Consider the following 26,777-nt stretch of genomic DNA (forward strand, 5'->3'; position numbering starts at 1 on the left):
AGCCCTCTGGAGGTGAGAGGACACTGCTTACAGTCATATACGAGCACCTCACTTTCTTTTGAGAAGGTGAAGAACTTTAACCCTCATCCTAGAAAAACCCTCTTGGTTTGTGATTTTCAAGGTCAGTGCCTCTAAAACACAGGCTCCCCAATCCTGGAAAGCAGATGAGGAAGACATACCTTTAGGAAGACGTCTAGGTCTATGACTCCCCGCCTCAGGGCTTCTCCCAGGTAGAAGATAGTGTCTTCAATAGCATTTTCCTCTGCGTACAGATTTAGGATCTGTTTGTACAGTGGGGCTGTGGGAATGATAACTTCATCAATGTCATTGTTTTCCGACTGATTTTCCATTTTCTCCAGAGCAGAGCTGAGTTCTTCATCCTTCTTTCTCAAAAGTTCTATGTTTTTATCAACCTCAGCCTGTAAACAGAACAGTCCCAGCGTGATGATTTTATATTAATTGTACATAATTATCTGCTTGCCAGATATCTACAACTCAACTTCACAGAAACAGCCTTACTAATAAAAAAGCTATGTGTAAACACTCATGGATGAGATTAATGTTTCAAATAGCACACTTGGTCAAAGGCAGAGGAAAAGGTGTGATCTAGTATGCTGAGGGAAAACAGGAACGTTGGGAATACCCAGAGCTGAACACTTTCAGTGGCAGTGAGAAGCTTGTCACTTATCACTGACAAATGACATTGCAAACTAAGCCGCCAGGCAAGATACTTCCCACCGGGAGGGTCCTTACATGAAAATCATAAAAGAAGGCTTTCTTCTAAACAAGTGGGCATCTGCCACCAAGGACTAACTAGCCCCAGTCTATACAGAGGATTCAACACAGAGAACCCTAAACCCTGAACACCAATCACAAGATGTCACATTATGCCAGTGCCTCCATAATGTGAACAAAAGCACAGGGCTGACCCACACTGACTCCTCGGGGCACAGCAGCCTGATAAAAATGTGAGAAAGCGTAGAGCTAACGGTTGCAAACACTACGTTTATTTGTAGCTCTTAAGTCACCCATATATCTCTGCATTATTAAGTTAGAAGGGCTCAATAAAGACACTTTGAATATAGCTCACAAGACATTTGGAAACAAAAAGAATTGACCCTGAGATCTGCAAGCAAGGTCTGCAGATCTTTACCATGGCTTAGAGCTCTCTAAAATTCTTATTTCCTGGTAACTGTCTGGCAATATCAAGCATCAAAAAACAGTATTCCTTTGGGTCAAAACAGCATCCCCCAGAGTGAAGGTGCAAGCAAAAATGCACTAAATACCATCCACCTCCCAACCAAAGACCAACCAATTCCACACATAGGCTCCATTTTAAACAAAGCTATAGAGAAGCTATATTCACATGCTTAAAGACATGTTTAATTTTCAGAACTCTATTAATATATCCACAATGACCACTGTAACCAAGGTACACACAGAACTTGGCCTTGCCTACAATTCAATCTAAAAATAGCAACTAATTTTCAATGAGTTACTTACTACTTCTTGATCTAAACGTGTAACCATCTCTTCCAGTTTCTGGTGACCTTTTTTCAGGTCTTCCTCTGTTCGTTTCAAGGCATTGAGCTCTGCCTGGGCGCGATCCATTTCCTCCTTCATCCGCCATCTTAGTTTGTCACTGACCGCTGAGATGAGAGAAGCTCGGATGGTGTCCTCACTGATTGTGCCATCCCTACTGGGACCTGCAGATGAAAAAACAAAACAAAAAACCCTTTACTTCCCAAGCTCTTGCTACTGCTTTCACAGAAACCTTCAGAAAACAGGACAAAGTATGAGCTGACACTTTCAAAGTGGGAGGGAAGAAATATTGTATGTTAAATGTCACAATTTCATCAAAAATAAAATTAAAATCTGAGTTGATTCAGAAATACTTTCCCTGTAAGAGATTACTAGTAATTCATATTTACCTGCTTTCTTTACGTATAGCCCAAACTATTAACTATTTTCTCAATAAAGCAGACGCTATGTCCTTACAGATTACAATTATTCCTAAATCTCCAACAAATGGAACAACAAATTTATACCAAGGAGAAACATGAATTTGGTCAAGTCCATTCTCAGGTTTCCTTGCAAAGCTGAAGGCGACAGGAACCCACTGTAGAGGCCAGTAAGAGAACAGAGAACAGGCAGAGTTTCTCTAAATGATTGTACAGTAATAAGTATTCCCTTCTGCAAGGTTTTACTCCTTTACTCTTTATCAGAAAGATGAGCAAAACAGAATGACATCCAAAAAGTTCACCAGCAGACAAACTTATTTTCAGATTCTTTACTATTCTCTTCCAAATGCGCTTTCCTAATCAGTGTCTTACATAATTTCCTTCCACATTTCAGATCCATTTCAGACATTGTCTTCAAAAGGTCCTCCCATTAACACATGTATGAATACTTTTTAGGACAATCAACGTTCTTCAGTTAGGGTCCTCACTCAGCAAATGTATAAATATGGCTGATGGAATACCATGTGAGGAATTACTGTAAGTACATTTAACCTTTATTGCCTACAATGAATACAGACTAACAGAATACTTCCACTTTGAGCTTAAAATTTTGATCACCTTTACAGTGAGTTCCACTCATCAGGGGGAAAAAAATCCCCTTTAATCTGTTTGTAAAAATGTCCCCAAACTCTCACCACTCATGTTCGCATCCATTACAAGCCCCTTCCTGGCCCTGAGGTACTGTTTGTAAAAGGAACTGCTGTCCGAACGCCACACGTGCTCTTCCGGGTGCTATCTGATCACAACTCCTGCATTTCATAAACTGGTCTGGTCACTCCGGATTAGTAAAGCTGTCTTATCATTTTCCTGTCTGCCCCCCATAGATACCAGCAACCTCCCCGCATTCACCGCATCTCCACTCATTCCCTCTCACACCATGCACTGCTCCTGTGTCCGGTCAGCATCTCCCTCAGCCCGACTCCATATCCAGCCCTCAGGCTGTACACAGGCTGCCAATCAAGGCGGCCTCGCTCACTGTCCGTCAGATCCCCAAAGGCCTCGCCTGCCATAACCTAACCCAAAGCCTCAATCCTTTTCATTCTTTCTTTAAGCTCTATGCACTCTTGTACCTTCTTTCCACAAAGGCAAAAAATCCTCTGAACATCTTCAAAGAAGACTGAAGCCATCAGATGGGAGACTTACACTCTCTTTCTCTCCCTAGAATAAGAATCCAAACCCCTTTAATTAGGTGCCTGACTCCTCACCTTCGGAAGTATTAACTTTTCTCAGGAAGACAGCTTGCTTTCTTCCAGATTTGAATTAGTCTAAGAGTGACTGCTTTTCCTATTCTGCCTTTGTTCTGGTTCTCTGGTTAAGCTGTGTCTTGGCTACGGAAAGCTCCATTTATTCACCTCTGTTCTTGGCCCCAAATCTTGGATAACCTGAAACCATTCTCTCCAGTGCTACCTACGAGTTCTAGTCCAGGCTTCCACGCAGCTCTCTCCTCACATTCTCTGGGTGTGACACTGCTCCTACAGTGCATGCAAACGGACTCTCAGGGGGTTACATACACTCGTGCTCTCTTTATAAAGTGGAGACGTACATACAGTACATCAAGAGATATACAGTATAATCTATGGTACTAACAGTTCATGGCCGGGATGAATAAGAAATGTCTAAAAAGGCTCCTGAGGGGTGTGATAAAGAAAAGGAGGTTAGGAAACACTGCTGTAACCCATCTGTGATTTTTTTTTAAAGCAGATATTTTGTTGCTGCTGTAAACTACTTGCTGGCCCTGTCATCACATCCCGTATCATCCTAAAATTTTGGTCCACATTTGCTACAACACTTACGTTATGCTAATCAGAACCTAGGAAAGGCAAACTTCCTGAAAAGCCTGCAAATGACTGGCGGCTCTAACTACCTGCTAGATGGTCACGCTTTTTTCCATAACCATCTCTACCTCTTCCATTAACAAACTCTAATCATTCTAAACTTAACATGTTTAATGCTCTTGAGTATCACAGTCCATCGTCTATCATTCAATATGGTTACGGCTAATCTCTACGAATGATCCTTCCTCTATCAACCGTAACTAATTCCCCAAACACCAACACAACAAATAGAATCTGCTTTCTTACCAGTTCTTACTGTATTTATCAGTTTAAAAATCTAACTTTTCCAAAGGGAGGGGCTGTATAATCCTCATTATCCTTCCTCAACACTAAACTCACGAGCGGCAAATTGCTGAATGATTTCTTGAAACCAACAGAGCAGTGATGACCTAGGAGGAGTCCTGGAGCAAGGCACCCTGAAGTCCTAGATTGCTCCCCGTCTTTAGGATGTGGTTTTGGAACCTTCCTTCCTTTTACTTTATGCTGGGATGGAGAGGAAGTAATTATTGAAATTGCTTACAAATATAGGTAAGCTGCAAGATAAATGATTAGTATTAAACCAAATGAAAGATCAAATCAACATCTCTACTACCTGAAAGTCAGAAGACCAAACTTCTAAAGCTCTATCATCTCAAAGGGGCGTGTATGGGAAAGGGTGTTGAAAAATGAAACAGTCAACATCAAGATTTCAACACTATCGCTGTTTCCATTTAATTCTGCCTAAATAGCTACCACAGTTTAGTGCTAAGCCCTACTGGAGTCAAATTCTTTAAAGACACTGTTCTGGTCCCCAATGGGACAGCCAATTTTTACCAGGAAATCGTCCCATAATTCAATCTCTGACTTGCCATTTTTGCCAGGGAGGTGAAAACTATTATTTTGGTTTCTCACAACAAGTTCAAAAGATTAGAAAAAAAATGCAAACTGCAATTATAAATATGAGAAAATTTTATTGAAACAACTTAATACAGGGGAAAAGTTGTTTCTGTAACAACCTTCCCCTTTTGCTATACAGACCAGTTAAGTTTCCAGCCTATTCTCTATTGCAAACCTCCCTCCCCCCAAACTGCACAGTATAGGACGCCCAGCGATTCCTGGCTTGTAACATGAGTGGTGACCTCTCCGATATTAGGGAACCACATACCCCCTTTGCCAGTGCCCCATGCTGCCCTTCTCATCTTGGAATTACAGGATCTTGTAGGAAGTTTTGGGTAAAGCCAAACTTTGAAAAACAGGCCTTTTTTGTACTCTGGGGTATTTTTTTAAAGTTCAAACAAAATACCTCATAGTTTGGTCCTGTGCAGTAAAGAATCTACCTACCCAAAGAGAGGCCTGGCCTTTACCCCTGGCTGCTGGGGGGATCGCTAAGCCCCTGGACTGTCCTGCTGTTTATTTGGGGGCCTTGAGCCACCCCAGATAGTCTAACAGTGTGATCTGTGGTAGGGGCTTTGGACCATGCAGTAACAGCTCAACACCAGTGGGGCTGGAGATGAAAGGTCAGCCACAAGGGTAGTCTCCCATCTGTGACCAAGCCCCACGAAAAACTCTGGACATCAAGGCTTGGGAAAGCTTCCTTGCTTGGCAATACTCTACATATAACGACTCCACTGGGAGAGGACAACTAGAAATCCTATGCTTGGAACTTTCTGGACTGCCCCATGTGTGTCTTCCCTGAGCTAGTTTTAATCTGTATGCTTAGCTATGTACTAAGTCATAACTGTGAATATAACAGCTTTCAGTAAGTTCTGTGAGTCCTAGAGAGTTATCAGACCTGAGGGTGGTCACTGGTATCAGAAGTGAGGGTGGTCTTATGAACTTCTCAAGCTTTACAGGTCTTTAGTAACTGAGGGTGTTTTCTCACCTAGTCAGGAATCCTGACATTCATGGCAATCTGCTGAGTAAGTCAGTGTACCTCAAATGAGGATGTGTGAAAAGGTAACATTTTTCCTTCCTTACTAAATATACAAAATAGAACATACCAGAGTTAACTCTTACTTCATGAGAAACTTTCACAGATACAATGTAACCTAAAGACAGATGTTAATTTGGACAGATTTTAGGCCAAATCAAAACATCTAGTTTCTCACATTGTACTAATTTATTAAGTCCTTAAAAGAGCAAAAAGGCTAATTTTCAAAATAATGACTAGTAAAGATGGTATCTCTCATTAAGTCCCTACTTTATAAAGCTATATTAGGGAATTTTAAAACTTGTTTTTAAAAGAACTTGGCTTATCATATTCTACCTGAAATTTTATTATGGTTCCTATGAGACAGGACAATGTTTCTCCCAGAGATTGGAGACCCAAACGATATGAATATAGTGAGACATTCAAATGTGTGGTCAATCATATGCAGCAATTAAAGTGTTCATTGATCTGTGTAGAAGTTACCTGAACTAATAAAGGCTTAAGGATCTTCTTATAACTAGCCTGGATTTTTCACACACAAACACATCAATGAACTTTGTTAAAATGATTACATTAAAATGGATCAAGTTATACTTACACTAAAAATTCAAATCCCCATTTTTAAAAACACACATTTAAATCCTGGAATTTACATTCCGTTTCTCTTAGATAAAATATGTTAAAGGAAAATGCCACCTCAGAGCCCCAAATAAGTCCTTGCAAATAAGCCTCCAGCTAAAGCCGGTGACACTCAGAACAGGAACCAAGATGAGGCAGCAGTTGCCTGGCTGTCTGCAAAGGTCACAGTTCACCCCGAGGAGGCTAGAAATGCCTAGGCCTAATCCTTTCCTTTATCCCACAGACCTTATTATACAGCTTATTTCAACACTTTAAATCCATTTACTTTCTAAAAAGGAGAGAACTGTAATTAAGATCTGAAATATGCCATAAAAAAACAACAACCCAGATTTAAGTTCAAAATTCAATGAACCCTGACATTTTAAGGAACTCTGTATATAAACAAAAAAAAATTGGTGGAAGATTCTCATCTTCTGGATCACATCTCAAACAAAAAAAATTTTTTTCCCTACAATGTCTTAAAAGAAACTTTAATATTCTTTATATCTGCAGTAATGAGCCCTGGGTTAAGAAGAGTTTGTGGCAAACAGGCATCCCTCAAGTCCCCACACACTGACCTTTACCCACAGAGTCAGATTTCACAAGTGCCCTTCTACAATTCCAGATTCGTAGTAATTGAAAAGGTAACAGATTTTGAGAAACAGTCCTAAGCAAAGCATTTAAATGTCAGGATCCGATCACTAAGCTTATTTCCTAAGGAAACAAGACAAATTTTCTACTATTAGGAAACCAATACCCTACCAATGACCTGGTAATTCCATTTGAATCATCTTCAAAGTGCACTAGTATACAATGCCTGATTTTAAGCCATCTTTAAACACTTAAGACTATCAGTTTTATTTATCTTTTAACAGTACTTACGGATGGTGATCACTACTTCCTATAACTCAAAAAGGAGCTCATTCATATTAGAGAATCCATGGTAACCCCAAAGTAAAATACAAATTAACTAAACAGTAACTTTTCTGACCTCACTTCTAATAAGCAAAAGTGAATAACCGCCCAGCATTTTTACTTCTGGATGTTACCTGCTCAGACCCACATACTAGTCTCTGGTCTGGCATTTATGCAACAGCAATCTATGGTGCCTAAGCAATCACTACCATGCGTTTACTGCATATCTACTCAGAAACTGGATCAAGCCCATGTGATCACTAGATCAAGCTCATATTATTTCCTTTTATAATAAAAACAACAACAAAAAACTGGTCAATCTCTGAAGTAGGAAGAACATCTTAAACAACTATCGGCATTTTGATTCATGCTATTAAGCGCAAACCAAGCAAATTTGTTAAGTTGCTTACAAAGGCTTTTATTTATAGTCTCTGAATATGTAAGCTTGTAATAGTACTGCCAGGCGCAGTGCAGGCTATGGAACTTTCTTCCAAAGAATCAGGACATCTCAATTTATCTTTTTAAACACTATCAGAGCAATATTCTTTATTTAAGCTCTAGAAAGTTTCTATAACCACAAGAAAAAGTTTAAAGAAAGCCATCATAGGTTTACAATTCTTAAACACGCACTACAAAGAAAGGATTTAAATTAGTTTACATAAAAAAAATCAAGTTTTCAAAAGTGGAGGTAAGTACATAGGACCTTATTAAAATAGAACACAAAAGTAGTAACTACTTCAAAAAAGAAATGAAAATAAAATCATTCAACTATCATAATCATAAAAGATGAAAGCTGCTACTGACAGGTGTAAGCACAAAGGTCAATTAATCTGAAGGACAGTAAAATTCCATCCTTCGAAAAAAGGGTGAGAATCAAAGTCATGCCTTAAAATTATTTTGTGAAAGAGAATAACTTAGGAATCCACTGTGTTTCCCTGAAAATAAGACCGGGTCTTATATTAAGTTTTGCTCCAAAAGACGCATTAGGGCTTATGTTCAGGGGATGTCATCCTGAAAAATCATGCTAGGGCTTATTTTCCGGTTAGGTCTTATTTTTGGGGAAACACGGTACAATGTTAAAGGTATCCTACTGGAATAACCACAGGAAGCCAAATGAATCAGCTTCTCCTTCCTTTCATATGTTAGTATCTTGAGGAAGAGATGGATTCATATCAGCTCCTACCTCAAGCTCTTAGGGCACAGTGCCTTCAGTATAATAGTAAATATTGAAGGGATACGTGAAGGAAAGGGAACATAATAGTGTTGAGATATACAGTACTTGGGAAGGTTTTCCAAGAGAAATTCTGTATAAGTATTGGCTTTAACTCTAGGGGTTATCCTTCATATATTTCTAGTAAAGAATGGAGGCCAGATTGTGTACTGTTGGGTGTGTCATACCATATGATAACCCAATAATTAAGGCTGCATCTTTTACTTTTAGACAAAATCACATGAATTAAATTCAAGTTCCTGTGCTGCATATGTTCTTCTTAGTTGAAGAAATATTCTATTTGCTTAAAGTATTATTACATTTTAGGCAAGTCTAGTAAGCAACACAAAAAAGCAAGTACTACTGATCCACAATAATTTGTCTTACTTGACCCACTCATATTACCCAGTGGTGCTTTCTTCTCCTAAAGATGCTCATGTTTACATACAACCAGGCTAGAAAAAACTAAGTATCAGTTAATAGTTCAACCATACAAGGTTCATGAGTAAAAATATGTTATACACAGGAAAGAGTAGTAAGAGTCCATCAGATTTATTTTTATGCCCTGATGGAAGAAGCCTCATTAACATGATGATAAATCCCTTCAAGTTTTAGATTCTAGGATAGTGGCCATTAAGAGTTTTTCCTCTAAGAAGGAAGAGTAATCTAACATTTCAATATAAAGGTGAACTGCGGGAATAGGGAGGTAAGTAAGATTGACAGTGTTTAAGGGTACAAATTTGTAATGAGTAGTAAATAAGCCAGAGATGAAATGTGCAGTATAATGAATACAGACAATATTGTATTATAATTATGCAATGTAACATTGCTATAATGGCAATCATAATATATAAACGTATCAAAGTAACACGCTGTACACATTAAACGTACACAACGTCACATGTCAAATTTATTCAATTAAAAAAAAAGTGAAATGCACTTTTCACAACAGAAGACTCTTACTTTCCTTATGTGGAGACATATAGTTTTGAAGGCTACTCACCAACAGTGGTCACAGGAGGCTGGGAAGGGTACTGGGAACTTGTTGTGGCGGGATACGGACCACCAGTTGGGTAAGGACAGCCTGGGTAACCACTAAAGAGAAGAACAGAAAACATTAAATGTTAAGATGACCCAACACTACAGTATCTTTAAGAACCCCAACTCAGGAAGTTAAGCTTGGCATGTCATTGTTTTACCAGTTAATGACTTTATAGTTTTAAAGCTACAGGTGTCTATTTAAGCAAGGCTCTATAGAAATTCCATTAACGACACTGGATTTACTCTCAAAGTGAACGGTTAAAATATTCTTGCTTGGCCCTGGTTATTTGAGGGTCTCCCTCACAGCAGCAGAAAGCAACTCGAGTGTTTCTAAGGGCAGTTCAACAGTATCAGAACTAGAAGCAACAAATATTTCTGAGAGAACATTTTCACTCTGATTTTCTAACATATAGGGAAACGATACTATTTAATTTTTACTTGGGGTTCATTGATAACCTTTGTGAATATCTGATCTGAAAATACTCTTTAAAATAAAGTTTAAAAAATTTTGTTCTCATTCTATGGAAAGTTTGTTATTCATGTATTCATATCAGAGTTGGAAGGAACTGTCCTCTTATTTCCTATCCCACACTGGTTCATAAGTATCATTTACAATATCCCTGGCAAATGGTCAGTGTCACTACTCTTGTGCTTTGGAGCCATTATTAAGTAAAATAAGGGCGACTTGAACACAAGAACTGCAATACCACAACAGTCCATCTGTTAACCAAGACGGCTACTAAGTGACCCATGGGCAGGGCGCTTATACAACGTGGATCCACTGGACAAAGGGACGATTCATAGCCTGGGCGAGGTGGAGTGATATGGCGCAAGATTTAATCATGGTACTCAGGATGGTACGCAACGGAAAACTTAGGAATTCTTAATTTCTGAAATTTTCCATTTAATATTTTTGGACTGCGTCTAACAGTGGGTAACTGAAACTGCAGAAAGGGAAACCACGGATAACGGGGAACTACTGTACTATTTTCTGTCTTTGTACGTTATTAAGCAATTTGCCCTAACTAGTAAATCCTTTCCAAATTTTTAGAGCTCTTTTTGACCTAAGTGTATTTAAAAAAGAATTTCCAACACTCTTATGTTCCCTTTCCTTCACGTATCCCTTCAATATTTACTATTTATTATACTGAAGGCACTGTGCCCTAAGAGCTTGAGGTAGAAGCTGATATGAATCCATCTCTTCCTCAAGATACTAACAATCAAAATAAAGCAAGATCCCTATATACCATCCAGATAGGATAAAGGAAATAACAAATGCTAAACAAAAGTTCAGGAGGTGTAAAGTAGAAAATCAATACCAGCCCAAGGAGATCAGGGAGGGTTTTAGGGAGATCTGTAAAAACTATGAAAGTGGCACCTTTATTCTCTTCAATTTCCCTATTCATCACCTTATATTTTCCAGCCAAACTAAATCCCTATTTTTTCCTGTTATTTTTTTTTTTTGGCTTTCATACCTTTGCTCATACATAAAATGAGTGGGTTGCACTTGATAATTGGTAAGTTTCCCCTCAGTTATAAAATGTTATTACTCTTTGCTGCTCTCTCACCCTCTAAACACCTAAATTTCTTCTTTAAGGTATTCTTTATAAACCAGTTCTTGTATTTGTGAAGCTATCTCTAAGCTCCCACCTCCAAACCAGATGTGACCTCTCCTTTAAAGCTGTTTATTTATCACAGCACTTACCATTTTCTGTCTTTTCTGATATCAGGAACTATTTCCTAATAATCTTAATACATGCTCGCCAGCACACATACTGAAACGGGAACAAGAATTCTTGCTATAACCTTTCAGTTTCCTTGTATGCGTGCTGCACGTGCTACATAAAACTCGGAAAAGACCTAAGATTTGGAAGGGGCCTTAGAGATCATCTAGTCCAACTTTCCAGAGCAAGAATCAAGACTGTTGTATTCATTGCTTTACGATAAAGATTCTTCTTCAGTCAATGACTTATCATTTCTCCTTTAGGACAAACAGAGAAGAGAAAGAGGTTCTGAGGCTCTTCTGCCAAGACCTTTTATATACAGAAAGACAGAGGTGGCAATTTGGATCGTTATGCTTAACAACTCATTAGCATGTTACATTTTGAGATTAAAAGTCACGTTTCACAGAAAACAAAAACAAAAAACAACACATCAAATCTTTGAAGAATAGCTGCCTCAAAAAGGAACTTCTTACAAATAACCACACAAAAGACTTTTATGGTTATGTAAGATAAGTGAGTAAGATTTACATTTTTGTCAGTATCTTCAGCCTTCATTTTTTATGTACAAGTTTCTTTGAAACGGCTTTACTGTTCAGAAGTCCAGTTCCTTATTATACTTCCAACATCCATTCCCTACATGTCCAAAGTTCTGCTTACTAGCAACTATTAACTACAAAGGCTTATAATTTCAATGCTTCAGACAGGATTCCATTTCTAGAACTTAATCAGAAAATTAAGGGCCTCAAGAAATCTAAAACTTACATCCTGCTTATATAATTGTGGCAATCTTTCTCTATTGTCCCTGACAGATGTTCATCAAGTCTCTACTTACCTTTCTAATGTGACAGAATGTTTACTACCTAGAAAGCTAGTCCTTGAAATTAAGAAAGGCCCAGAAATAAATAAGTTTGCCAAATTTAACTTATAAGATCCTGCGCGATATATATAGGTAACCTATCCTATATGTATAAGTAACATATTTAGTCATGGCAGGTGTTCCGGAAATCTGGCTGCATTTATCTCTTAGGGTTATCTGAAGCTAGTAAGAGCTAACATTTCTTGTTAATTGTTAGAGTACCTGGAAATCTCATTTAGGCACCAGGACATGCCAGTTTAAGTTAGCCCAAAGACCACCTCTTGAAAGCACCCCTAGATTACTACTGGAACAAGCACACATTTAAAACATGGGTTAATAATTATTTCTCATTGATTTTCCAGTGTGTATTATTCAAAGACTGCACTATTAATTTAATTTACCTGTGTTATGTCATTGGGTAATAAAGGTCCATAATACATGTAGTTTATGAAATAAATGAATAAACATCATGGGACAAGACTGACCCCATCATACGTATGAACCATTAATTTGTTCCCTGTAATTTACAGAAAAGGTAAGTTTTTTTAAAGGGGTATTAAAATATTCTTCTCCTTGATTGAATTCATTACTAGTAGTATTCCATTAACCTTTCAGTTATCTACACTGGACATACAAAGTTCTTAAAAGGGAAGTAACAAGAATTTCAATGTCCCAAACCAATCAAGATCATTGTCTGTAAATGAGGAGTTGCACTTCTCTAGAACGGAAAAAACTCCCTTTGAACTATGTACATACCATAAAATTCTACCAATAAACAGAGTTTTAGCTACCATTAAATTGCAACTAAATTTACTTTAATGCCTTAATTAGCATCCATTATTTTGATTCTAGATCTAACAGTAGAATTTCTAATACAATTATTCAAAAGATAATTTTTCATTACCTGGGATTGGGAGGGTATCCGGATGGGAATGGAGAGATTCCACTGGGCATGCCTGGCATGTAGGAAGCTAAAAATAAGTTTTAACATTTTAAAATAATATGCACAGTCCTGGATATATAGGTTATCCAATAAGATATACATCACTGTCAAGCCACAGCAAAATTTCATACAGTTAAAGACTCCAAATCTCAGCACCAAAACAAAACACTCCACCCACATTAGTTCTTTACTTCAAGCATAGTTCTCTGCAGATCACATAATTCTCGAAGTATTAAACATGAGTTATGACAACACACATAACAATCCCAACAAAGAATAACTGGCAAATAGGTCAACTTGGTCATTTCTAGAAGCTCTCAAGGAGTCTCTAACCTGAGACAGGAGCTGGTTCGATTTAGAATTTAGAAGAGAATCCTACCCTCCTCTAGTCCAAGGTCGTCAACCTCTTATAAAGTGGCCTCTTGATTATATCTAAGAAATCTTTTGATATTTAAGACAATGTTGACCGATTAGCACAGCTGGTTTTGTTGGTTTGATTGAGGACTAAGACTTCAAACTACTACGAGAAGTCCTATACAAAACTGATATTCAGCTAGATTGGTTAAAACCAAAACAAAAGCTTGGAAATACTAAGAGAAAAGGCTCAAGTATAGCAAGCTTAAAGAATGCTTTACATATTTTTTAAAGAGAACACCAATGACACAACTAGTCAGTGGTATTAAGAGGCTAATCAATATAGAGGCAGAAAAAGATAAGTTAATTTTGGCTTTAAATGGAAATGACTTGTCTGAGAATTAACTTATCCTCAGTGAAATTTTTCTTACGAATATAATGACGAATTGGCCCTTAATCCAATTAACAAATATTTTAGTGCCTTCTATGTGACAGACACCAGGAATCTGATGATGATGGGGAAAAAATAAAAATAAAAAAGAATTCCTGGCCTCAGGTTGCTTATAGTCTAGCCGGGGAAACAAGAAAGGAATAACAATAGAGTGGTAAGTTTTACGTGTTACGGCAGGGGAAGTGCAGAAGTGCTACATATGTGGTAAAATAGGAGGTAGATAATCTAAACCTAGGAGGTGGTGATAAATAAGTGATCTAGAGAAATGGTATATGAAGCCTTGAAGGCAACAGAGGTGGAGCCTTCAAGAAATAAACTTTTAGAGAACAGAGTGCAAGCAGGTGAGTGACATATGCTGGACTCTGATCAAGGGCCTTGGAAGTCTTTACCAGAGTTGCTCTCCAAGTACCAGTGTTCCTAGTTTTATTGTTTGGATGAATCTATCGATGACATAAGTAAGTTTTTTCTTAAGTATAATGAAGCTAGGATGATGTTTAATGCTATTTCAAAAAGGAAGAAACCTTCCAAAATGTTACAACTGCTACATTCCATAAAACATTTTTTTCTTCCCAGGGGCAAAGCACAGTTGATCTTTCTGAACATCAAAACATGCAGCCACTATTAAATGTCAGCAAAATACACAATCACTAGCGCCCATGCTAGTTTCACTCTCACACCGCCTCAGAATTATAAACAATTTTCCTATTCTGAGGTTTTGAAAAGCCAGCAATTCCACCAAAGCCTTCAAATTTTGATTTTGGGACAAAGAGTAAACATAATTTGGATCCAAGACTGGCAAGTAGATAATAAGGTGAAATAATTTTAGAGCCAGAATAAAATGGGATATAAATACACATAACATATGGGGTTATTATAAGAATTAAATAAGAACAATTATGAAGTGCTTAGCTATCTCATAGTTGCCAGTCAATAAATGTTGACTATTACTATTACTTGTGGCAAAAAATGAGGTTTGAACATAACATTTTTTAATGTGACTCATAGCTAGCTCAAGTCATCCTAAAACAGGAAATCAAAAATATTTTAAGTAATGATAATAATAATAGAAGTATATAATTTCTCAACTAGAAGACAATATTTACTTAAGAATGTATCCAAATTTCTGGGCTATTCCTTGGTGTGTGTGGGGGGGAATGGAATTCAGACCATTTCTTTACAGTCATACCTGATAATAATGAACACTGTTTAAATATATAAAAAGTATTAAGGCTAGAATGGATGGACAATCAATTGGCCTCTTTGTAACTTACTTAAATTAGTTCTAGATTATTTAACGTGATTTATAGTGAGTACAAAATTGAACTGCCATAGTGACCTCTTTACTGTGGTTTCTTTCTATGTCAATATAAAACTGGAAGAAATTTAGGGAAAAAAATGTTGCTCAGGAAAATCCCTAAATTTCTGAAAAGGTTATCTTTATCTTAAGCGTTCACTGTTATTTGAGCAAATAAACATGAATGATGAACTAGGAAATATTTGATATTTCATACTTAAATGAGCAAGATTATCTAATCTTGAGTACTGGAGTTAACAGAATTTATTAAGATGAAAACAAATTTCTGGTCAAAAGAATCACTAGAATCTTTATTAAAAGAGCTACTAAATCCTAAAACTAAGCTTATTCTGGGAAGGCAGGGAAGGAAAAGGGTTCAGAAGGTTCTTGCTGTTAGATTCCCATTCAGCTGGGAAGTAAAGATGCTCAAGACAGAATGGATTAAAAAGGAAGAGAATAATTTTAGGCAGAAGAAAAATTAAAGCTCAGATAATCTGACTTACAAGATAAATAAGTCTAGCTAATTAAAATCTTAAAACAAAATCTGTTAAAAAAAAATCACAGCTCAAAACAATGAAATCAATATAGGTTTAATGCAGTCAAAACAAGTAAGTACAACCAACTCTCAATTATCCAGGATGATTTTAATGTATCAATTAGAATTATTTTTAAAAACCCAGAAATAACAGAGATAATGTACACCAATTGGGGAGAACTGGTACTAACTGCATGCCCCCACCGTCTCCACACGAGGTAAAATCATGAATTGGCTGTACTAAAGAGAAGAAAGCTGAGAGCTAGATGCCCAATTGTGTATACCCAGAATAGCTGAATGTAAATTTAGTTGACTTTTAATTGATTCTTATCTACAACACTGATCCTAAAGTTGCAAAGAAAAGTCAGACTACCTTTCCAATTATATCTGCCTCCAAACTGATCAAATAAGGCTATTCCATGGCATGCATAATTTTAAAAGAAAATTCAAGCTCTATCCCAGCATTCTTTCTCCTCCATTTGGAATCCAGCACATCCAGAGTTAGATTTCTACCCACAAACGAAAGCCCAAATGCCAGTCTTTGGTGGGAATCTGTACATGCAGATGTGGGGCCTCAGAATACCTCCAAAAACTCCACTAACTTGATAAGCTAAAAAGCAAAGTGAAGTCATTAAAAACATTTTTTTTAAACAAGGTTTTCTGTTTTCTTCTGTTTCTCTGAGTTTAAAAAGCCAATCTCCATTCTACTTACTATTTGGTGGCCCTGTTGCCTGGTATGGAGGATAGGACGCTGACATGGTAGGCCGGGAGAAGACTGGCGGTTCATCTCCAAACACCACAATCATCACCTGAATAAGCCCCAACAAGTCTGACTGTGGCTGAAAACAAAACAAATTTAAGACACTAGATTACTGTACAAAATATACAAATTGTTAAAGGATCTTTCCTTCCACTACCATAATTACAAAGAGAGTGCCTGTTTTTCCATAAAGGTTGCTCGACTTTTCTCTCAAATATCAATCGAACACTAACTTAAGACAAACTATGCCAGGCAAAGTTGTTCAAATTGGCTTATTTGATGGTTCCATTTTCACGTCTTAATGTGTTTTGTGTATATTTCATCTATTTCATTCATTAGTTCATCAGGTGCTGAAGTATTCAATCATCTTGATCTGCTAATCATCTTCATAACTTCTCCTGATAGAAGAGTTCACTATCAGTTTTCAACTATCCAAAGCACCAAACTCATCTCTTGTTCGATTTGTCCCAACTTATGAACAACGATAAATAACATTTCAGAAAGCTTCCTGTAAAAATTTGCCACATCGCACTATTCTAATCTTTTTGTGTTGGTGAATTTATACGCTGAGACTGGGGGTAAGCATGTGCAGTATCTGTGTAACACCAGCAACTATGGGCTGGGGACCGTGGCTAGTATGGGAGGGTGAGGGTGGTTTTGAGACCACACACTTTTATCTCCTGTTAATGATCTAGTCCAGCAAAACACCCAAACTAAATCACAATCTCATGCATTTTTAAGTTGATATATAATTCACATACCTTTTAAAAATTTACCCTTTTAAAGTGTATAGATCAGTGGTTTTTTTCCATTACCACTAATTCAAAAATATTTTCATTATCCCAAAAAGAAACGCATACTCGTTAGTAGTCATTTCCCACTTTCCCCTTCCCCCCAGCCCTGGGCAACCATTAATGTATTTTCTGTCAATGGATTTGCCTATTCTGGACATATCATATAAATGGAATCATACAACATGTGACCTTTTTTGTCTGGCTTCTTTCACTTAGCATGTTTTCAAGGTTCATCTGTGTTGCAGTATGAATCAGTACTTCATTCATGCATTCTTATAACTACAGTTATGTCGGGACAAGTTTTATTTTAATTCTTTACCATACCATTCCTTTCACACTAATTCTCAGAAAGAAGGAAAATTAACCTAATCTTTAATATCTACTTCCAGGCCTAGGATAAAGCAATAGGTCATGAATTCAAACTAATTCAGAATGATACGGGATATGAAAAAAGTAGCAATATGGCAGCAGCTTATTTTAGCTCAAATGCCTAATGGTCAACTAAACACATAATACCTTTAGGAAATTGCTTTCCTATTGTAAACCCTGCAAAACTCCTCTGTTCTCTACCTTTTTACTTGCTTGCTTTTCTAGCAAGCAATAAAAAGGTCAGATTTTTATATTCTAAGCAGTATATATGTTCAGGGTTAATTAGCAATTTAATCAGTAAGATAAACGACAGCAGTCCTAGCTTACATTCTGTCATACTAGATTACTGTAACAGCTTCCTATGTAGCTTCCAGTTTTACTTACTTATTATGACTGAAAGCATTTTCTATATATGTTCATGCTTCCCCTTCCGTAACACAGAGTTGTCACTGAGAATCAGCTGTTTGGGCAGGGACTACATTTTCCAGCCCTCCTTGAAACTAGTTTTTTCCAATGGACCATAAGCAGAAGTGATTTAATTTATAAGCCAAGATGGACAGAAGGGGGTACTCCTTTACCACTCTCTCTTGGCTTGTCTTCCTTCATGTAGAGGAAGTCGTGGGAGATGGTGGCATCACAAATTGGAAAGAGCTTGGGTCCCTGAAGTACCAAGTAGAGGAAAGCTGCCTGCCAATGAGGAACACTCCCGTGGACTATTACGTGGGCAAGAAATTTCTAGTGTTAAGCGTCCAGCATGTTGGGGTTTATGTTTTAGAGCAGCTAATGATTATTTGTCAGTTAATGAATGTATTTATCTAGTACAGTTCAGACATTGTACCTAATAATCATTGCTTTTAATACCCTACTCTTGTTCAAAAATCTAAAATGATTCCCAACTGGATTTTTTTCTGGGTTCTTTATTATGGTCCATCTATGTGTTTGAATATTCCTGTGACAATTCCATACTATCTTAATTACTAGTTTTATAATATATTTGGATATCTGTAGGGTAAGTCCCTTTAACCTTATTCTTCTTGGAGAGTGCCTTGGCGACCCTCAATCTTTTGCATTTCCATATAAATTTTAGATCCAGCTTCTCAAGTTCACAAAATTAATAAAGAAATACAGAAAGAAATGAAAACTCGTTAGGATATAGATCAACGTGAAGAGAACCAACATTTTTGACTCAATACTGAGTTTTCCAATACATGAATATGGTTCACTGTCCTTTGACTTAAGTCTTCTTTAATGTCTTTCATTAAAATTTACAATTTTTGGGCCAGCCCGGTGGCTCAGGCAGTTAGAGCTCCATGCTCCTAACTCCGAAGGCTGCCGGTTCGATTCCCACATGGGACAGTGGGCTCTCAACCACAAGGTTGCCGGTTCAACTCCTTGAGTCCCGCAAGGAATGGTGGGCTCCACCCCCTGCAACTAAGATTGAACATGGCACCTTGAGCAGAACTGCCTCCTGGATGGCTCAGTTGGTTGGAGCACGGGCTCTCAACCACAAGGTTGCCAATTCACAGCACCTTGAGCTGAGCTGCCGCTAAGCTTCCAGATGGCTCAGTTGGTTGGAATGCGTCCTCTCAACCACAAGGTTGCTGGTTTAACTCCCGCAAGGGATGGTGGGCTGTGCCCCCTACAACTAGAAAATGGCAAGTGGACCTGGAGCTGAGCTACGCCCTCCACAGCTAAGATTGAAAGGACAACAAGTTGACTTGGAAAAAAGGTCTGGAAGTACACACTGTTCCCCAATAAAGTCCTGTTCCCCTTCCCCAATAAAATCTTTAAAAAAAAAAAAATTTACAATTTTCTCCATAATGGACTTGTACATCCTTTGCAAGGCTTATTCCTAGGTCAATAGCACTAAAAAAATATCAACTATTCATTTACCACTTTGTTAATTCTCTATTATGAGTGAGTCCAATCTGCTACTAAACCCATCTATAGAGTTCTTAATTTCTATTATTCTATTTTTCAGTTCTAAGATTTCCACTTGGTTCCTTTTTATTATAATTCTCCATCTTGAACATATTAATCACATCTTGAACATATCATTTTCAAGTCTGTGTCTGATAGCTGGGTTACTTGGTGTCCTGTTTCTATTGTCTTTTTTCCTCTCTGTCCTCTTTCTTGATGTACTTGATATTTTTAAATTGTATGCTGGACACATTTTGCGAAAAATTATCAAGGCTCTTATGTATTGTCTTCCTCTAGCAAGGGTTCACCCTACCTATGGCCGGCAGGTACTATGAGAATGACCTTAATATAATAATCAGAGACGGAGCTGATTCAAGCTTGGGGTTTTGTAAGGCTTATCCCTGACTTCCTACTCTTGAGTTGTGTTCCTCCAATGGCATCAACCCAGAGCCTAGGATGTCTACTTACACGCCTCTTCCTTGATAAGCTTCCAAACTCCTATCGCCTCCTCAACAGGAGGCTGTTGAGAACTTGGCTGTGTTTTTCCGAAGTTTTCTGCTTAGCTTTTTAGCATCTTATCTTTGAAGCTTAGAAATTCAGCATATCCCGAGGGGAAAACTTAGATTATCTGGTTTATTTCTTTGTAGCTTCCTTTTCTCCCAAATCTTGGCTCCTGAAGTACAGCAGCTATTATCATTTTAGCCCTATGAAACTGCTAGAAACTCTGCAGGTTTCTTTGGCTCTTAGCTAAAACCCTCTGCCCAAATTCTCAGCCTCTTACCCTGTACCAAGAATCAGTAAAGACTCCTAGGGAAAACTGGCAGAATGTTGGCTCATCTCTCACAATTCCCTTCTCTGGAGGATCTTGGACCTTCGAGTCCCGATTGCCTCAACAGTTCTCCACAGCCTTCCCCACATGTTGTTTGTACTTTAGCTTTTCTAGTTATTTTGATAGGGACACTGGAGTGCCAGAACTTTATGATCAGAGGCAGAAACAACTTTCCTACTATTATTACTTCTTGATAGGAACACTTTGAGTAATGAGAGTTGAATAGTCTCACAAATACGTGCCACCAGTATACTATTTTTTAAATGCACTTCCCACTCTGTAAAATCTATCCATTCTTAAAAGTTCAACTCAAGCAAACAGAGACTATGCATGCTCTAAAAATTATAAAGCTCTATACAAACACAAGATACACAGTCACGTACCACTTAACGGGGAGAAGTTCTGAGAAATGTTTTCAGGTGATTTTATCATTGTGTGAACACCATACAGTGCACTTACGCAAACCTAGATGGTATAGCCTAGTACTGCACTTGTATGTGCTGTACTTTTATACGATTGGCAGCGCAGATCTGTTTATACCAGCATCACCACAAACACGTAACATGTTGTGCTATGTTGGGATGGCTACGACATCACTAGGTGATAGGAATTTTCCAGCTCCACTGTAATATTATGGGACCACCATTGTATATACAGTCTGTTGTTAGCCGAAATGTTGATATACAGAGCATGACTATATTTCTTTTGGAGAGTCTTTTCTGATTACCCAGCTCAGTGATTAGTGATCTTACGTGAACTTATCTCTTCCTTGGAATCCTCTTTGAGTGTTAACAGAAAGTAGATGCTGGTAAGCAGATATATATAAACTACAACAAATTCACAAAACACTGTTTATACTTACATGTTTCCATTCATGTAGATAAGGAAGATATATCTTGCCATTTGCATCAACATGCTTTCCTGTTTTAATAGTCATTGAACTAGTAGGTTTAACAAAACAGATAGGAGGATTGTATGGGTAGGTGTCCAGCAGCCAAAGACATATTGGAATGTTATACGTATTACCTGAGAGAGAAAGATAGACTTCAGTTATTCCATTTTTATTATTTTTCAATAATGGCTTAGTAGGTAAGCAAAGAGAGGGCTACAGCTAAGCAATACTTTACAAACTCACAATATTTTAATGTTTCAAAGTTCTGTTTAAGATCAGTTTCTCACATTTGCAGTCTGTAAAACACACCAGCAGGATTAAGGAGCTAATTGATCACTACTCTGCCAGCGTGTGCTTGCTGCTGTCAAAGCATTCTTCAGATGATCTTTTGGCTCAATCCATTCTTTGCTACTTGAATCCTGTCACGTCAGTTAATAAGGTTCACTTGAAAGGCACAGAGAAAGAAGACCATGGATTATGGTATCCTATCAGAAAGTGATATAATTCCCTTGCCAAAGCTATTCAACTGTCAAACAGATGCTGACTGGTGGCCACAGCTTGACCAACGCATATGGCATATTCAATCAGTTATGTCATCTCCTGCTCTTTGTTTTATGTAACAGAATCTCTCATTGAGAAATTTGACCATATATATATGGTCAAACTGAACAGTGCTTCAAAGGATCCAACAGTTAATATATTGAACAAAAAGCATAACCTTTTCTTATTAAGCTCAAAGCCAATGTCCAAAGTAACCGTTTGAATCACCTGACCTAATTTGGATAACTTTCCTCTTAGAAAGTTTCACTTCATATAAATATACACATGAGTATAAATCTCACTTAAAGAAATCAAGATAGTTGTGGGACTTTGGATTTATTTTTTACCTCAAACTTCTACAATGAAGAAAGAACTCCAATAGAATATATCCTAATACATAAAACATAAGTTTGTTTCCACCACCCAGAATTCTTTGCTTTGTGAAAATGAAGACTTCTCCAGAATTACTTAGGCTTAAGAACTATGCTATATAAAAAATGGTGAGGGAATACAGGATTTAGATAAAATTTTATATACATGAAATAAATATCTTTAATTATGTTTACCACAGTTCCTGCCCTCCCTCTTTTTCTCATATATCTATTTCCCTCACCAGAGCTTATTTCCTGAAGGCAAAGACAAAGTCAGCAATGCTGAATCTGACTCAGTCATCCCTAATTTTATCATACATGCTTTATTCAATTTTGATGCTCCAGTGTCTTTTCCCTCTGCACAGAATGTCCATTCTGTTTTGAATGGCTGACTCATGCTTTAACAAGTTCAAATGTCATTTCCTCTATTATCTTCCCCACATGGTCTTGTTCTCCTCTGTAATCTCACAGCACCTTTATATTTTATCATTCTATAGCAGTTATAGAATATTGTAAATATCTATTCATTCCCCATTTCCCCTATTTGTGTAAGCTCTTCCAGGGAAGGTACATCCTTTGTTTACCTTTGTATCATAGCCCTTACCCCTATGCCTCATGTACAGCAGGTACTACATAAAATTATGGGTAAGTCACAGAGACAAAGGTCTTAGTGAGTCACAAGGAATAACTCACAAACAGCTTCCAAAAACAGAACAGTTGTTTATGAGACTGAATGTTCCCTATCACTGCAACTGTTCCAGCAGAGGGCAGATGACTGGTTAACAGAGATGTAATTATCCATTATCAGCATTATCACCAATACTAACTACAACCATAAATAACAACTGCTTTTGACATCTGTTTATTATATACCAGACTCTGTGCTAAGTCGTTACACACATCATCACAATGAGTTCCGTTTTCAGTCAGGTACTATTATCCTAACGTTAAGGATGCCCATTGTCACAAACCTGATAGATTACAGAGCAAGAACTGAAACCTTACTCTGCCTGGACTTTAGGACTTTATCTTAGAAACGATACTACATGGCTTCTCATTGTCAGAAAAGTCTGAATGGGGTGGGAGGCTGAACTAGGAGGCATCTAAGATCCTTTTCTAGTTCTAAGATTCTCTGATACCAGGAAACATTAAATTCTTCTAGCACAATGAGGCATTTACTGATATATCTTGGTAAGGAAGGAAAAAAACAAGGCTGAAAATATTAGGTGCTGCTGCCAAATGAAGTTCAATTACAATAGAAGTTAAACTCTCTACATCATCATGAAAGTCATGAGAAAGTTGGTTTCAATTACTTATAACTCTCTGGCAACATACTTTGTGAATCAAAATGCATCTGTACTGGAAACCTAAATTACATTAAGACACTTGCCTCTATAAAGCACAGGAATTGTTCCGGTGAGGTTCATCAGTTCCCTGGAACTACCATCATTAAAAACTGAAAGGAAAGAACAATGATTTAATCACAAGCATTTTCACAGATGCTCCCATGTAAGTTATTCTTTTAGAAACGCTGGTTAAAACTCATTATTATTATTGCCCTCGAAAGGGGCTAACTTGTTAATGTATCACCCATTTTGTCCAATAACAGAGTATCCTTTGTTGATTCACTCAAAGGGATCAGTTTTAGAATGAGTAAAGGAAAGATGCTTTGAACTACTTGGAAAAATCGATGTGAGTGCTAAATAGGAGCTCTGTGTTCCAACATGATTATAAAATTACTTAAAAAATCACCGTCAACTAACACCCTACTAAGTGTTCATCTAATACGTAGCATAAAATTTTAGATTCCCCATAGGTTTATCCCTACTCACTATCATTCTCAATCCCAATGTAGTGAAAAAGCGCAGTATTAAAAAGAAAAAAAGTTTTCAGTTAAATATAGACATCTTCTATTAATACAAGTATTTCTCACATCACACAAGTTTCTCTAGCTATACTGGACGAATCAGGGCACATGACTTGTATTACACGGACTGCTCTTCTCTGTAACAATGACTTGGCATTAGCCCCGTATTGCCCAGAGAGAGCTGTGGTGAGCACAAGAACATAGCACTGTTACCTCAGTTCTTTTACTTACATTGACAGTTACCAATGGTGCTGGAATTTATTCTGATTTTGTGTTTTTTAAAAAACCACCTTATCGAAATGTCTGGCTTTATTTACTCTAAAAGCATGTTGATAACAATGGTTCAGATGCGGTCGGCCATGTAAGATCTGTTCAACGATTGTGGAGTCTGTCAGTTTTGATCAACATGCTTATGCTTTCAGCATGCAGTAAGAACTGTACACTTACAGTAAAATTCACATTCTACCTCCCCCATGAAGCGAGGTTTAAATTAACTCTAGGTTGGGTAATATGAGGGGTGTTTTGGATCTAGATACCACAGTACAACATGTGGACATGAGGGAGAATTGTGCCCTAGGTTCACTCTGTGTTGTTAAGGAAACTCAGCATTAGCCCTCTGCTGCCTCCCACCTCTCTTCACCAGGCTGTGCCAATGTTTTCAAAGCCCTAGGGGTGAGCGGAGTTTAGAGTGAGAGTCTCAGCTACAAACTTCAGCTCCTTGCCCTCAGCGCCACCAAGGACCTCATAATGGACAGAGCCCTTGACCATGGCACATTAAGTATGGGGACAAAAAGATATATATTTAAAAAAAAGTACAACTTTAGGTATTGTCATTTCTTACTTAAATTCCACGTTTATTTCGTCTCAACGAAACTGTCACCTATGCACTCTACAGAATTAAGGATCACATTTAAAAAATGTTTTCCTCATCTACAAAATGAGAGGAATAGTCCAGAACACTGTTTTCCTAAATGACCGCCTAAGAATATAAAGAGAAGCTGGGTTGCTGGAGGAAGGGGGTGTTAGGGTTCAGTAGTTAATCAACCTTAGGATACACTATACAATATATTCTCTCCCCTCTTGGTGGGGTACAACACATTAGTATATTAAAGGCTCTGAGAAACACTGTTGTCAAGAAGCCCATTTAATCTGTAACTGCTCAAACTTAACCAGAGACTCACCTTTACCCGCTCCCCACCCCCCCACGATCGTTCTTCACAACTGTGGATAATACTTTGGGAAACGATGGACAAAACTATCTTTAACATCCCCTCTAGGTCTAAATTTGTATAGCTCTATGTTAGAGTATTTGTTTTAAAACTTAAACAAATATAAGATGTTATCATTAGATCTTGTAATTTTCTATCCCTCTAACCCTTAATAGGTGGTTTAGTCCTAAAATGGAAAAACCAACAAACTTAAAAGGAAAATGGGAAAACTACAATTATTAACAAAAGGGTAAACTCAAAGTGCAGTAATTGATATTTTACTATATAAACTCACCATATGAATCCAACACAGGTTTGAGATCTTTGTATAATGTAATAACATTGACAGTTTCACGTACAGTTAGGTCTCTGTATTTGTACTGAAAAGCAAAATCACACAAGAATTTAGTTTAAAATCAATGTACATATTTTACTGCTAGATTAATTTTCTTAAAATCTTATTTTCTTAATAGCACTCTTAAAAGCTTAATGGTTCTCACTAATCATTAATTAAAACCTGAAAGAATCTCAATAACTTTCTCTCCTGCCACCTATTCAAACCCTTCACTCACCTCCATGTTAGCTCTTCTTTCAACTTAAAAGGTCTTCCACCAAATCAAATCTTCATCATTTTAAAAAACCTAGCTTACATCTCTCTCTCTTCTTAACGAATCCTTTCCCAGAATTCCCTTTAGCCCATAATGATCGTTCCCTTTCTTCAAACTCCAGCCTTTATTGTCAATAACAACTATTTTGCAATTTATCATTTGCTGTATTGTATTTTCACATTCCCAGCTTGTACCACTCCACTCCAGAAAACTAGGAACCTGGCTTACACACTCTTGGCAGATTAGGAGATCAGAAGATGGGGACCCCCATCTGATGACAATACTTGAAGCTCACCATCTGACAAGCTCCATCCATGAACACAAAGCTTTCAATCAGCTTTTAGTGTTTCTTAAAAAGAAACAGTCGGCTATTGAAAAAACAAAGACTCCAAGAAGCTTGTCAGAGACCAAACAGAAAAGAAACAAGTAAGTAATAGAAATCATGCAAGGAGAAGAAAACTTCAGAAAGAATTAGCATTAATAATTTCAAAGAAAGAAGAAATGACATTGTATCCATGAAACAAGGACACTTAGAGAAGAAAGGACCCTTGGACATAAAAAATGTGAGAGTAGAAACAAAACATTCAATAGAAGGATTTGAATATAAAGTCAAAGAAATCTCACAGAGACAAGCACGAAGGGTAACAGACAATAAGCAAGAAAACACAAAAAATTAGGGAACAAATCTAGGTCTACTCAAAGGCATCTCTTCAGCACTTTTTGCCCTCTTTTTTCCTGAAGTACCAATTTTTCCATGCTATGGGATCAGTACTATTAGCATACAAACACATTTGTATTTCTCCCATTTTAATCACACAAGCATGAGTTTCTAACCTTCCTTCACCCCTCTAGCTACAACCATACTTTCTCACTTCCCCTTTATAGCAAAAACTCCTGCAAGGAGCTGTCTATC

The 26,777-nt window shown here is 37.5% G+C and overlaps 1 protein-coding gene across 1 annotated transcript in view; it reads right to left on the reverse strand.

The window, feature by feature from the left end:
* TSG101 (tumor susceptibility 101) overlaps window positions 1-26,777 on the reverse strand; it is a 31,002-nt gene that overhangs the window by 1,355 nt on the left and 2,870 nt on the right. Inside the window, exons 2-9 of the mRNA XM_019714959.2 lie at window positions 25,552-25,636; window positions 23,572-23,637; window positions 21,241-21,404; window positions 16,419-16,545; window positions 13,034-13,100; window positions 9,512-9,603; window positions 1,504-1,706; window positions 180-419 (exon numbers count right to left, since the gene is read on the reverse strand). Of these exons, the coding sequence (XP_019570518.1) occupies window positions 180-419; window positions 1,504-1,706; window positions 9,512-9,603; window positions 13,034-13,100; window positions 16,419-16,545; window positions 21,241-21,404; window positions 23,572-23,637; window positions 25,552-25,636 (1,044 nt within the window). The remainder of the gene's footprint in view (window positions 1-179; window positions 420-1,503; window positions 1,707-9,511; window positions 9,604-13,033; window positions 13,101-16,418; window positions 16,546-21,240; window positions 21,405-23,571; window positions 23,638-25,551; window positions 25,637-26,777) is intronic.

Source organism: Rhinolophus sinicus, linkage group LG06 (assembly GCF_036562045.2).
Source record: "Rhinolophus sinicus isolate RSC01 linkage group LG06, ASM3656204v1, whole genome shotgun sequence".
NCBI classification, from domain to species: domain Eukaryota; kingdom Metazoa; phylum Chordata; class Mammalia; order Chiroptera; family Rhinolophidae; genus Rhinolophus; species Rhinolophus sinicus.